Source organism: Choristoneura fumiferana, unplaced genomic scaffold, assembly GCF_025370935.1.
Source record: "Choristoneura fumiferana unplaced genomic scaffold, NRCan_CFum_1 Sck3bRy_345;HRSCAF=580_pilon, whole genome shotgun sequence".
Taxonomy (NCBI): Eukaryota; Metazoa; Arthropoda; class Insecta; order Lepidoptera; family Tortricidae; genus Choristoneura; species Choristoneura fumiferana.
This window is the reverse complement of record NW_027413002.1, coordinates 46,112-61,524: the sequence shown is the minus strand read 5'-3', so window position 1 is coordinate 61,524 and position 15,413 is coordinate 46,112. Positions and strand designations below refer to the sequence as shown.

General features: G+C 36.4%; 1 protein-coding gene across 3 annotated transcripts; it reads right to left on the bottom strand.

The window, feature by feature from the left end:
• Positions 1–2,364: 2,364 nt before the first annotated feature.
• LOC141445085 (uncharacterized) lies at positions 2,365–9,377 on the bottom strand. Of its 3 annotated transcripts, none has more exons than XM_074110864.1 (3): positions 8,602–9,377; positions 3,151–3,374; positions 2,365–2,564 (listed from the first exon to the last, which is right to left on the bottom strand). In XM_074110864.1, the coding sequence occupies exons 1-3, from the start codon at positions 8,641–8,643 to the stop codon at positions 2,366–2,368; spliced, it is 465 nt and encodes a 154-aa protein (XP_073966965.1). In that variant the 5' UTR covers positions 8,644–9,377; the 3' UTR covers position 2,365. The 3 variants fall into 3 exon arrangements, with proteins under 3 accessions (XP_073966965.1, XP_073966966.1, XP_073966967.1); XM_074110865.1 differs by lacking the exon at positions 8,602–9,377 and adding an exon at positions 4,286–5,080; XM_074110866.1 differs by lacking the exon at positions 8,602–9,377 and adding an exon at positions 3,572–3,881.
• Positions 9,378–15,413: the final 6,036 nt, after the last annotated feature.

Below are 15,413 nucleotides of genomic sequence, written 5' to 3'. Positions count from 1 at the left end.
TGCTCTGAAAGGATACATCATTTTTATTAACCACAATGTTACAAACATATTATGTCATGTAAAAAAATAACTAAACACTTTACCTGAAAGGAGAAACAACATTTAATGCTAATATTCCGCGTATTCTTCTATTTATTATTATACTAGCTGTTGCCCGCGGCTTCGCCCCCGTTGTATTTTTTCTGTATTTTCTTCCATAAAAACCTTCTCCTGGCAGTAACGAACACAACAATAAAAGAATAAGCGAAATCGGACCAGTCGTTCCCGAGTTTTGCGCTTAGCAACACATTTACGATTTTAATATATATAATATTATATATATTATTTTATATATTATTATAATATATATATATAGAATATTCAACATCTTGTATGACATTACGTTTTACATATCTTTTCAATTCAAATCCAACTGACAACTTTCAAAAGCAAGGCCATAGACAAGTTAAATGAGGAGCTATGAACCTCATGTACATCTCCCCCCCCCCCACATTAAGAACATTTATTCTATTTATTTCTATATTTTTATGAAACTAAAGAAAGAAAAAAAAACTGGTACTAATTTTGTAACATGTGAAAAAGATTTGATTCAGGTTTCTTATGCCCTGTGTTTATTCTGTAAATCGAGTTTGACAATTTTTCCACAATCTCATAAGGACCAATTTTTAATTCATCAAGTTTTTTCCTATTTAACCGATTTCCATTTTCAACGATAAACCAAATCTCCTACTTTCAATACACATTTTTTCCTATTTTTGTCAAATTGTTTTTTATTATAATTGTGTGATTTTATACTATTTTCCAACGCTATTTGTCTATCTCGTAATAAATCATTATGTGTATGTTCTTTTTTCAATTCATCCGGTAAAATATCAACGTTTTTTCCTTCTAGTAAATACCTAGGTGAAAAACCTGTCACTGTATGTTCCGTTTCATTATATTTTTGGACGCATTCGTGTGCAATAGTCGTCCAAGCCAATTTATTCTCTTTTTCGTTTATTTTGCACCGTATTTTATTAACTAGCGTCTGGTTCAACCTCTCATTTAAACCATTCGAAAATGGAGCATACACGTCGTATTGCTAAAATGTGGCTTCCCGCAAAATATTTATGTTTTACCAAAGAACATGGATGGATGGATGGAATGAAGAACAAAAAAAAATAGTTTATATTTATAGCAATGTTTTAAAATAGATTATTTTCAGTAAACCGTAGAAGTTTCTATGTACTATTATTGGCAAAATAGGTATCCTAAATAAATTAAATACTTCCCAAAGTTACTATTCCACGCGGACGAAGTCGCGGGCAAAAGCTAGTTAATAATAAATAGAAGGAATGTATGCATAAAATGTTGTTTTATAATGTGTTATAATCACATTAGGTACTCAATTAATGCAGAAACGACGAAACAGAAACAAAATTGTGTTGCTCTGAAAGGAGAAACAACATTTAATGCTAAAATATTCCCGCTATTTGTATTAATTTTTCAATATCTTGTATACATTACGATGAATCAGAACAAAAACAAATGTTTAAATTCAAGCATTAAAAAGTTAAATCAGGAGCTAGAAGTCTCTATTACATATATAATCCCAAGCCTATACATAAATGCTGGGCACAGGCCTCCTCTCAGACGCTAGAGGGCTTGGCAGTAGTTCCCAGCGGCCCAGTGCGGATTGGGAACTTCACAACACATCAATTTGCAGAAAACGCGCAGGTTTTTGTGTTTCCTCACGATTTAATGCTCCCGTAAATCTTCTATTTAATTAATTTTCAATTCATGAATTCCGAAAATCAGAGGTTGAACCGGGTTGAAACTTTCAAAAGCAAGGCTGATAGGTCAACAAATCGGCCACCGCGGCTTTACATATATGAAAATAAAAACCTATTCCACAACAAAGCCTGCATACATATGTCGCATGGATACCACATAATCCAAAGACATTTTTTTTTATCAAATAGCTGGCAAACGAGCATGCCGGTCACTGATGGTAAGCGACACCTATGGACACCTACAGCATAACTAGGAAAGTGGAGAGGAATAGATGATGGGAGAGGGGGAGGGGGAGTAAAAGGGAGGACGGGAGTTGGGCCTCCGGATCTCCCACTCACCGTACGAAACACAGTAGCAAAACTACTATTTCACGCCGGTATTCTGTGGGAGTGTGGTACTAACCCGGTCGAGCCGGCCCATTCATACTGCAGCCAGCAAGTGGTTACAGTAAGGCTCTACCACATGCAAAATGTTCATTGACAATAGATATTTAACATGGCCCTCTCTCAATTCGCGCTGCAATTAGATCAGCCTCGAGTTGGACCGCGGACTGTTTTTGTACAACAACGTTAACAATTAAATGAACCGATTGTCAATTTGGCACTGCTGGAGAGACTGTAGCCCTGCAATTTACCTCTTTATGCTGCGCTATGAGCGACTCGAGTTCGGCAATCTTCGCCTTGAGCTCGGCCAACTCCGCCTCTTGGTAGCGCACGTCGCACTGACTCATCTCGATCGTCTGTGACATGTGCGCGTTGCGCAGGAGTGCCTCGTCTTTCTCGCGTTTTTCTCTGAAAGAAGCTTGGTTTTATAAAACACGTCAACCGGAACTTTTTCTAATAAAAAGAGACCATTATTGGGTACCGTATACGACTTCTGGCGGGCGCGGATGTTCCATGCACTAAAATGTGTCCATCCTTTTTAGTCTACGGATTTATTCTATAAGCCTGGTCTAGATACTTCCAAACTATACTCTTACTTAGTAAATCTAAAAACATAACCCTCCTTTCTGGGTGCATTTAATTGAACAGATCGTTGTTAGAGAGCAGTGTTCCATCATAGGGTATCATAGTATACGGGGATACTATTCTCTGTATGCCAAGCTAGGGCCCTTGACAAATAGAAAAACTAACTCTTGAAACATATTCGAGGCTTAATTACAGTCATGAGAACCCTTATATCTATTTTTTTAGTAGCAGATTTGCAGTAGTTCATGAATTAATATAGCTAGTGCTTTTGACTTATTTAATTCATGACAAACTTAGTGCTTAAATTTTGCATATAGGCTCCCGTTAGGTATATACTCCCGTATAATAGAAAATTACTTGTCGTTACAAGGAATAAGGACGGATTACGCTGTATGAAAAGTTTACTCACTTATCAAATTTCCTTTGCATGTCCATATAGTCGTGTTGCATGTCAGTCACCATAGAATTGAGATGGTTCACTTCGACTTTGGACTCGTCGTAAAGTCGATTCGACTTGTCGACCTTTTCCCTCAGGAGCTTGACTAGTGTCCGTTCGTTCTCTAGCGCTTCGCTCAGCTCTCGATTTTGCTCGGCCAAGGCTTCGATACGGCTTTCTAAGTCCATGGTCTTATCCTGAAATTATACATTTGGAATATTAAAATTGGTATACATAAATCTGCTTAGGTTATATAACGCTTTAATAAGATGTTGCATGTACCATATGCTGAAACTAAATCCCAAAAGCGAACAAACATACGCACACACGTAAACTATGAAAAGGTACCCAATTCTAGAAAAACTAGCTCCCTTATATACAAATGACAACGGACCTCAAGCGCTTACGTCACACGCCACAGCAAAAAAAAAACGAAGTAGCCAATCGTCGGGCGTATAAAAAGGTCTCTTTTTAGAACAAACTGAACACGTGCAAAAGCCAGCATAATCAAACAGCGAGTGGAACGACAACATTCACCGTGCCGGTTTCGCACAAGCATGGTAATATTACGTGGTGGGTGGTGTCGCGTGTTTTACGTCGGTACTGTTAAAATTTTGACACTGTTTTTTTTCCAAAGCATTTAAATAATGTAAGAAGCACCACTGTATATTGAATTTAATCGAAAAGTAATTAATGTTTTCTAAAAAAAACAATAAGGTTTACTTAGAATGTAGTGATAACAATACGACTTATTTTATGCGCTAACAAGTTTTACGGAAAATGAATTCTTAAAATACATACTTAATTATTAATTGTACCCATTGTGGTTAAACAGCTGGTCTTAATTTTTTACCATTTTATTTAATGTCCGGAAAAGCCAAGCGTTGCATGCTCTTTAAAACAAACAATTGTTAAACACAAATCAGCCCACAACCACATGCAAGTAAAATTGAAAAGAAACTTATGTCATCAATAAAATTTATTAATTATAAAATTCAGTGCATAAGTAACAAAATAGTACATAAATACCTTCAACATTCTAATAACAATTTCTTTAAAACAAAATAATTTATATGTAAAAATTAAAAAAAAAAACAATTAAACTTACTTGGAATGTAAATAAATATCACGCGTCAAAAATATATTTTATGTTTAAGCAAGCCGCTTAGACGACGCTGTTGTTAACACCTGTGTCATTGCACGAATGACTATAATTATATATCTATATGAATACATGTATGTTACCAACTAATAGTAGGCTACTACGTACCAATACATAACTATCGCTATCACGTGATTGTGTACAATGGGAACTTATCTCCAAACTAAAATGATAACAATGTTAATCTACTGAATCTAAATGACACATTGTTTTGACACATAGATCAATGTCACTAGTAGATTATAACAGCTAGCACACGCGCCTTTTTCTAGCTCGTTTACAGTGGACGCACTGAACGATAAAGCGAGTGCTGGTCAAGTGTGCTGGCTGTTCGAAGAATGTGAAATATCTCCACTTTTATCGTTAAACGAAATTTTCATTTTTAAACGCAAATGAAGAACAAGTTATCATGAAATTTTAAAAATATATCATATTATTATTATCTTTTGCAGAATGTTTGCTTTATATTATAACTAATAAATTATTAACAAAAGTCGGCAAAAAAATTCATTACAACTACTATATTAACACAAATTATAACATTTTTAAGCTAAGAAGGAACTACAAACAAAAAGAGTACATTTCACTAAACAAAAAAAACACAAATAGATGACTCTGACTACATAACAACATCATTATATTATTTCGAAGTCACATTATAGTAAGTAAATGCAAGTTGCCTAAAAGTTGATCATTACTTTACATCGGATTATACCTTTTCGCAGAATTATTGTTTGCCAAATGTTTTATTTCCCAACTCTCAACTTTCTCCGAAATCAAAAAAATTCTGATTATATATTTTCTTATGCTTTTATAGAACACAGTAAGTTAGGTTAGGTTTGTTTTATGAAAGTTCCGAAAAAAACATGGTTTCATAGAAAATCGTGAGTTGGGAAATGAAACAGTTTGGCAAATGAAAGTTGTAGACGGAGAGCGGACTACTAGGCACTAGTTGTAGATATGTAATTAAAATGTCCGTAATCTCTACAATTCCAAACTACGGGATCCAGGGATGTTGCTCACATAATCTCGTATGTCCAGGTGTTTCGGTAGAAAAAGCCTTGGCAGACTTAAATTTTCGGAAATAAGGGTTCATACCTATCGAATAACTAAAACTACTGAATTTCGATCCCTGGTTTACTGACCAAAAACATTGCAAATAAGCTCTAAAATAAGCCCTTTCAAGGAATAGGTCGATTACCCAGTCACCCCATAGGTATACGTGGCATTAATGTGCTATCATAATAATAAAACCGGCCAAGAGCGTGTCGGACACGCCCAAAATAGGGTTCCGTAGCCATTACGAAAAAAATAAGTAATATTTTTCTAAGGATTTCGTAATTTTTTTTTTTATTCGACTGGATGGCAAACGATTTTATACGGAATCTTCCAAGTTTAGGTATATTTTATACCTTAGGCTGCTATTTACTCTTAAACTACTAATAATTATCAAGCAAACTTAGCCGTTATAGTTTTCCTTGAAAGTTTGATAAACTTACTACCATTCTGAATTTTTTCAAAATTTTCCACCCACTTGTTTAGATTTTAAAGGGGGACGCTCAAGTGCCAGTAATTTCACCGGCATGGTACACTAAAAAATATTTTTGAAATTTTTATTGTACCATTTTGTCGGCATAGTTTACATACATATTCGTGCAAAATTACAGCTTTCTAGCATTGATAGTCCCTGAGCAAAGCCGCGGACGGACGGACAGACAGACAGACATGGCGAAACTATAAGGGTTCCGTTTTTGCCATTTTGGCTCCGGAACCCTAATAATGTAGAACGTGACTCCTTCAACTTTTAGAATCGTGATATCTCGGGAATGGTAATTCTTAGAAAAAAAAGTATAAAGACCATTTTTGTAGATAATTTTAAGATCTATAATTTTTGCCTCGGCTACTTTTTGATAAAACTTACCGTTTTCGGAAAAAAAAACAAATAACCTCAAATTTTGAACTTTGACCCCGAATAACTTTTTGCACACATGGGATCAATGGGGACTTTTGACACTTTATTCCTAATGGTGTACCCAAGGTCTCCACCAAAATTCAGCTTTGTCGGAATTTATGGAAATTGAAATGTCTATATTGAGCGGAGTAGAGGTTGCTCACATAATCTCGTATGTCAAGGTGTTTCGGCAGAAACAGCCTTGGCAGACTTATATATTCCGGAAATGAAGGTTCATACCTACCGACTGGAATTGGTTTCATGCTGGTATCAGATGGGTATATTTAGGGGTCCTGGTGGTCACCTTTGAGAGCGTCTGCCGAGCACTTCCGGCAAAACTATTTCGCTTTTCTGTATCTACCAGTAAATTCCTAACTGATGCCATCACTATTATTTCAGTATCAGATGGGTTAAATGACGCCCCTTTTTTCGCACAGGAAGTGACTGTTACGTGTACTTTCGGCAAGTTCCGCCGCGGCAGACTATCAAATTCGGACTCAGCATCACTTTTATGGGAAACCATTGTACGTTTCATCGCGGTATCAAGTAGGTACGAAATTATGCAGTCCGCTCTCCGTCTATTGGGAGTCGTGAGTTGGGAAAAGGCAGTGAACCATCTGAGATATTATATATAACACAAATGAGCAAGAACCATACTTTTTATTAAGTAGTTTCGCCGGCTCAAGCAATTTGTATGGCCGGCGACCATAAGCAAACAGCCAACTCTTTCCAACAATGACGTCAGAACGCGGTAGGTATTGTGATAATGTTAAGGAACCGCCCATAGTGATTACGAAGATGATCAGTATTTGCTTTAAATATATAAAAAATATAGCTATGCGAACCGGATAGTTACACTACAAAATATTCATGCAAAACATTTTGTCGCTCGTATTCTAATATTGAACATAATGTAATTAATGTTATACTAATTATTAGAAATGAATGATGTGATCGCCATCAGATATTTCGGAGCGGCCAAGGTGATCAAAAGTATCGGAACATGCACTCTAAGACCTAAATAATAGAGTGCATGTGCCAATATTTTTGACCACCTTGACCGCTCCGAAATATCTGATGGCGACTGTATAAAGGATCAACAACGTAAAATTACAGCATGAAAAACCAAATGAGAAATTCTAAGAAATGGTAACCGCAGATAAATTGATTGGATATCTATCAGTAAGTTACAGTAAAAAGTGAACAGTGAATATTGCAACGCAGTGTAAAGCGAATTCAGTGTGTTAGCACAAAGCTTAATATGGTAACTAGATACCATGTCTACTTTGACAAAAGCTCGTATCTTAAAACAATACGTAAACTAAACTGAACCTTGAAGCACCCCGAGTAAAGTTCACTTCTTAGGGTGAAGCCAGACGAACGTATTTTTTGAGTTGTGAGTCGCGTATTTTCGGTCACGTAATTTCTGCTGCATTCAGTTTGATACAAAAGTACAGTTTTTTTCCACACGGCGACTCAAAATGAGTTGTACACAAATAGGACTTTTGTATGAAATCAAAATTACGCGACCCACAACTCAAAGAGTTGCGCTCGTCTGGCTTCACCCTTAGTAAGATTATAGATTTTGAAATACGAGCCTTTTGAAAAGTAATGACGGTTTATCCCGGGAATTATTTAAAATAACAATGCCCCAAAGCCATAAGAGATCAATTTTAAAATTTACTTACAATATCCGTTCCTAATCAGAACAAATTGTTTACATTTACTTTACCGATAACGGTTTACATTATAAGCAGCACGAATATAGCCTTTCTTATGTCTAACTGATGTGCGCCACTGCGTGTGCAATAAATATTGTTCAAACCAAACTAAATAAATATACGCTTAAAAGTATCTGCCCGAAAAGTAAAAGTCTTATGATAGGACGGAAACTCTAAGAACCAGGGGTATTTTTAAATATAAGAGCTCAAGGGTAGTTTGAAACTATTGTCAAGCCACCCCTTCTCGTTACTTTGTCATTGGACTGGACTTTCACCAAATAACACATTTTTATATTTATATATTTTGTATTAATCTTTACTATTCGGCAAGATAAAACATAGTATAAGATTTCCTGTTTGACCAAATTGGTGACTAATGTCCAATAATTGAAGAGCTTTCACATCAACCATTTGAGCTCACCGCAGTATAAAGAAAACTCAAAAATTACCCCCCGGCCTTTACAATCGACGCGGTAGAGAAAAACCACAGCTGACAACTAAAAATCAAACGCGTGACAGTTCATTTCTAACAGCGTCGACACACTACCAAATCTACGCTATGTTTAAATGCTGTAGAGGGTTGGACTCACGTCCTCGTGGCTGGCTGCGTTCCGGAGTCCCTTCACTTCCATTGCGAGAGAATGCACCTCGCCGTTCAGTCTCGCCACCTGGCCCAACCGATCATATCAACCTTTATACTTAAGCCACCCGTAGAGTGGCACGCTTAGCGGCTAGTTTAACTGTAGCTTAGATGACATATCCCAGACTCGTTCCCTGAGGTCGCCCTTAATAGTTCGTAGAGGTAAAAGAGGACATAGAAAAGAACAATGGTTCTACTTCTAAGCGTACACGCCTCTGGTATGATCCTACGCTTACACCCGTTTTAACATATAAAAATATTAGGATCTTTACACACCGCATTTTTTAAATGCGCCGTCGACGCGCGTTCGTGTGGCTGCTCTATGGAAAGAAAAACGCGCTATGAACGCAAGTCGTTGGCGCACTTAAAAAAGGCTCGAGTTGTGTTTGGAATTATAGGTTAATGGTGTGTTGTTTACAATTATAAACTCAGTGTCAGTTGCTGTGGCACTATTTTTGTTAAGTATATTAAACCGAAGCCTGACAAAGGGCTAATTCCAAAGCTGGTAAAATAATATTCTACCTAAATTACATGCCGTTTTCGCCCATACTTACTTGGCACTTGATGAGCGATTGATGACATTTTATAAATTTAGTAATAGCATATGCACATGGCTTGCAAGATGTAGATATACATGGCATGCATAGATGAAAAGAAGCGTAAGAATATAGACACTGCTTTCAACGTTTGCCTGTGATATTGATTTCAATGGAATTTAAATGGTAGATTGCGTTATATAATTAGAAGTAGTTAAATAATATTAATATAGGCTGTTAGATAAATAGACTAAAAATAACTTTAAAAAACCAAGCCAAGTGCGAGTTCAGACACACACACATAGGGTTCCGTACCATCGTTCTGAAAGAAACCGCGTTTGACTATTCCTGACGCTATTTCACCACAAAAAATAAGTAATATTGTTTTTAAATATATACAAAACCTTGTGGTAAAAGTGATAAAAAGTCAGATAATCTTTGTTGTTGGATCCAATAGAAAGTTTTGATGTAGTTACAAAATTACGATTTTTTCCTCACAAGATTTCGTGACGTTTTCCTGACGTCAAGAAATTTTGGATGTTTTATGTAGTTTATGTTTTATGATCTCGTCCTTAGGGTTAATAATTTCTTGACAAAACTGATTTCTTGTCAATTTCATGACGGGACAACTTTTTGAGAAATACTCCTTCCTTTTTAGCGATATGACGGCACCCCCGTTTTAAGTATGAACATTAATTGTATCATATAAAAGTAAATTAACATAACTTTTCAGTTTATATAATTGTATAATCGTAACGGTCATAGTAACACACACAGAAATGTCAAGTCTCTACCTAATAAAATTTAATCAAAACCTTTGTGACTTACTCAGACGGAAGCTGGAGACCTTTTGAGTAGGTCCCAACTTTGAAAGTTATGCTTAATAGAATTCTAAATCTTACCTTTCCTTCACTGTTGTTAAGTTTGCTTCGGGTTCTCTAGCTCAGCCTCCTTTGCTAGTTTAATCTAATGCATGCTATTTCTTCTCCATCTATGTTAATGACCTTTTGCTCCTGTCTTCCCCAGCTTGGCGCGACAGCGCGCCACCTAACGGTACATGCTCCCATCACGACCTTAATACGTTTAAATCATGGTAAATCAGTCATTGCTTGTATTCAAAATAAGGTGCTCGCATGAGTCATCGCCCGTACTATAATTCTGCGCGATTGGAACAATGCTGATTCTAGTGTTTGTGATTGCCTACAAGTTTTTCATTACTTGCACTATTTTAGTACCAAATACAGTTTTGAAATAGGTATCATGAAAAAATGCCCCATAATAATAATAATAATAATAATAATGTTTATTGACAAAAAGTTACATTGTTAATAGTTATAACATGAGATGTAGGGTGATTAGTCTAAATATATACGACACCCTGGTGTCTAAACTAGGCTGAGCCTGTGTCTTAGACACCAGTTTCTTCCTATGACATTACTAATTGGCGAATGCGATTATTAACTACCATAAATAGTGCAACAATAAATAACAGAAAATAAAAACAATTACGTAAAATTAAAAAACATTGTGGGTATCAATCTAATATAAATTAATATAAGAGGGTAAGAAGCATTGAGTTCGAACCAACTGGCAAAACAGGTATAAGGTACAACCACTGAAAGTTAGAACTCAAAATTCTTGACATTAATTTAATTATAGTTTTTAATTTTATTCGAAGTGTGAATTCAAAAAGAGACTTCTCCGCTCCGCGTTTAAGCGTGTGTGTGTGTGTGTGTGTGTGTGTGTGTGTGTGTGTGTGTGTGTGTGTGTGTGTGTGTGTGTGTGCGTGCGCGTGTGTGTGTGTGCGCGCGTGTGCTTGTGTGTAAAGTGTGAATTTATTTTGTCCTTGTAAATAGTTTTTCAATGTCTTCATAATTTTGAGTTTTAAGCCAAGCTGTTACTTTATTTTTGAGTTCTAATGAACTTAGGGGGTATATATTGATGATTTTATTAATTCTGTTGTAGAGTAAAGGGCCAAGGACACATTGAAACCTTAGACAAAATGCCGTTTTATATTTAGGTAGCGGACAGACCCTGCCCTTACGTCGACCCATACCACTGGCAGGGGTAAATTTAAGTTTAGAGTGTTGGGAGATTAATGTTTCTCTTATAAACAGTTGCCTAATCGACAAAACATCACAATTGGCATATAATTGAGTAGTTGGATAACGAAATGGTTTAAATGTCATTACTTTCAATAAAGCTCTTTGAGCTCTTTCAACCTTTAACAGGTGAGTCTTGGCAGCACCACCCCATGTGGTTAAACAGTAAGTAAAGATCGATTGTGCCAAAGCATAATACGTTGTTTTTAACAGTTTGTAGTCCACAATATGTCTAAGTGTTTTAAAAATATATATAAGTTTCCTAGACCTATCTGCCATTGCATCAATTTGAGGCTTCCAAGATAGAGTTTCATCTAAAGTTATGCCTAAATATCGCATAGTATTGGTTTTTTGTAGGCATTCACAGCCACAAGCAAGTGTTCTGTTTTCATTCCAATTACACTTGTGTAATTTAATTTGAATATCTGAAGGAATTTGTCGTTTAGTAATGGAGAACGTGACATATTTAGTTTTTGATATATTGAGGGTCAAAAAATTTTGGTGTAACCATTGAGAGACCATACGCAGGCCGAGTTCTGTATTTTTCCTAACCTCTTCCCAAGTTTCACCACAAAAAATGAGGGCTGTATCATCAGCATATGTAAAAGATTTACATTTATTAATATTATTATTACACAGATCGTTTATATAAATTAGAAAGAGGCTAGGACCAAGGACACTGCCCTGTGGCACACCAAAAGTGACAGGGGCGTCTGAGCTAACGTAATTTCCTATCTTGACCCTTTGCGTCCTGTTGGTTAGGTAATTCTTAAACAAGAGAAGGACATGCCCTCTGATTCCAATTTTTTCCAATTTTTTTAACAGCAAAGGAACAGAGACCGTGTCAAACGCCTTGGCTAAATCCAGAAAGACTCCAATACATTTATTTTTGCTAGCCAGATTCGTTGCGACATGTTCCGTAAGACTTGAGACCGCATCTCCAGTTGAAATACCGGCTCTGAAACCATATTGGTTTGGTGAAAGAATATTTTCCTTATCAAGGTATTCCAGGAGCCTTTTGTTCATTATTTTTTCTAGTATCTTAGAGAGAGCTGTAAGAACCGAAATAGGGCGATAATTACTGACACTGCCTTTATCTCCAGCCTTATAAATAGGATGAATAATAGACCTTTTAAAAACACTTGGGAAACAACCTGTTCTTATGCATAAATTTAAAACGTGCGTTAGTGGAGATATTATTGTATTTTTTGCAATTTTTAGGACTTTGGTAGAAATATTGTCGTATCCTACAGCACAATTTTTTAGGTTTGTAATGAGGCTTTCCACTTCTTCTTCTGTTGTTTCAAACATAACCATTGAATTAGGCTTAGAATGGGCTGCCGTGGTAAAGACAAGGTCGTGGTGAAGGCAAATAGGAAAATTAGATATTTTATTAGCTAATTCTTCCCCGACCGTGACAAAATACTGATTAACTTGAGCAACTGATAGTTCAGGAGAGGAATTCGTATTGAGGAGATCAACCTGGGGTAGCTTTTTAGTATCGCTGTTTGTAAATTTTTAATTAGATTCCAGGTCATTTTTGGGTTATTAACGTGTTTTTGAATTTCATTACGCTCATGTATTCTTTTTAACCGCTTAAGTAAGTTGTTGCAGTAATTTTTGTAGCGATTGTAGGTTATACTTAGAATTTGGTTGTTAGGATCGAGTTTACAGTTTTTGTGCATTCTATCTCTGTTTCTAATACAACGCAATAACCCAGGTGTTATCCAGGGTTTAATACAGAGCCGTCTTTTAGGAATAATCAATGTACTCGTATTTTTAGAGATTATATTGGACAATACTTTCACTATTTCAGTAGCTGACCAATTGGGGTCATCGGAAATTAGAATTGAATCGAAGTTATGAGCCTCAATATCCGCAGCAATTCCCACATAGTCGACTTTGCTATAAGAAAGCTTTTTAGTATTTTTGGAAGAAATGGACTTGAGTTCTAAATTAAGTTTTACTAAAACCCCTGAATGATCAGTTAATGGTGATGAAAGAACGATGGTAACAATTGGGAATTGGGCTTTAACCATAACATGATCGAGACAATTATTACCCCTGGTAGGAAGCCTGTGACCAGCTAAAATACCATGGGATGCCAATAAATTTAGATATTCGCTAGAATTTTCTGTATCATTTTCGTCTTTTATATCAATGTTAATATCACCCACGACGAGAATATTCTTACGTTCTGAATAAAAAGCAAGGAGCGAGTTTAGTGAATTAACAAAAGGGCGAGTGTTTCTATGCGAAGGAGATCTGTATACACAAACTATGAGAGTATCAACATTCGAATCAATTAGGAGACAAGTAGCTTCACTCAAGGCGTATTCCTTCACTAAAAAGCTATATTCCTGTTTTGTGTATACAACAATGCCGTCGTTTTGGTTCAAATTATTTTTGGAATAATGAGAGTTGTAGCCAGTTAAGGAAGGTATTTGTGCAGTTTTAGCGTTCCAAGTTTCGGTAAGTATGCATATATCACATTCAAAACCGATTCTAGCCAACTGAGTTTCGAATTTCGAGAAGTTGTGGGATATACTCCTAATATTTTGAGTCATTATAACAATGTTATCATCAATCGAATTGTTACACGCAAAAATGGAATTGCAGGTCTCCGGAGAACTCAAATGGGCCTCTCCAACAGTAACATTATCCAAGTTTTTAGTAAGATCAACATCATGATAGAGTTGAATTTTATTTGGTTTTGACTGAGACTCTAATTCATTGAATAGGGTGAACAGCTTGTTTGCAAGAAAACTTGAATGTGGATAAGTGTTAACAGATTGTAGGGAATGTGTTCGAGATTGTGTGTAATTAAGTGTAAGACAATATATGTAAATAAAACAGAGGAGCAGAGCTAACAGTAACAAAATCAACCGTATAGTGATCGCAAAAAAGTCAGTCATCATAAGCACTAGTGTAAAACCAAAACGATGGAAACAAAAGGATAGTCAATCCTTGCGCAGCAGACCACTTAGTTGGAATTCATCTTTGATTTCGATTGCTTCCGTGTTATCCATTTCTTTGAGAAAAATCTTCCCGTTATTGGTCCAGCAGTACTTAAATCCTCCCTCAGATTTCACATCTCGAGCCATATGAAGAAGTTTTCGTCCCTTGGGGGTCAGAGCTTCAGAAATATATATTGGCTTAGTTGGACCTTCGATTCCAATGGTAGTAGTGCTAATACGAGAAGTGGGATTATCTTTGTTATAAATTCTCGCATTTTTTATTATATCATTTTTTGTCACTCTCCTGATAAATTCAGAGACTATTGTGGTACTGCCTCTCTTTCCATTCACCGAATAATATCCCCTATGTCTCTGTCCTCAATTTCAACCCTCAGAGCCTTGCATGTGTTTTTAACTATCTGGGTTAGTGAAACGGCATTCCCTTTTTTGTTCTCAATAGGCACGTTTCGGATTTCTATTGTAGAAGCAAGAGTTCTACGCTGCATGTCTTCAACCCTGTTTTCAAGGGTAGCTATCTGAGCCAGATGAATTTTTCGCTCGTTCTCCAAAATCTTCACCTTATTCCGCATATCTTCGTATTGAGAGTTGAGAAAAGTGAGTGAATTCTCAATGTCCTCATTTGTTTTCTTAATTTGGGAATTCTGAAGTTTGATCTCAGCCATGTCAGAACTCAATTTGTTTAGTATGGTACTTTGCCTGTCTTGCCACTCCGATATCATGGTTTTGATGTCATCCGTCGGTTCACTATTTCCCTTGGAACCTCTACGGCGCTTACTCCGATTGCTCATAAAAATTGTGGCTAGATCGTCAGGATCAGCATTGAGGTTCATCGCTTCTGGTTCGACGTTATTAAGTTCAGAGTCAGACATCGTATGGGCAGTAGCAGGAGGAGATCTAATGACTTTTGGCATGTTTGCAAATTCAAATGTGCAAGTTCAAAGTTTATATAGCCACCCCAAGTCGTTAGTAGAAGTAAACAACTAAATAACCGGTTTACCTTGGCCGTTGGATGTGTAGCCCACAGATGTTGCCGGGGGTCTTCTTAAGTTGGACGATATCTGAACAGTGCGTACATTTAACTTTGTTTTTTAATGAATAGATTGTTGCGGAGACACGTCTAGTCGCTTTAGCGGTCCAAGAGGGAAG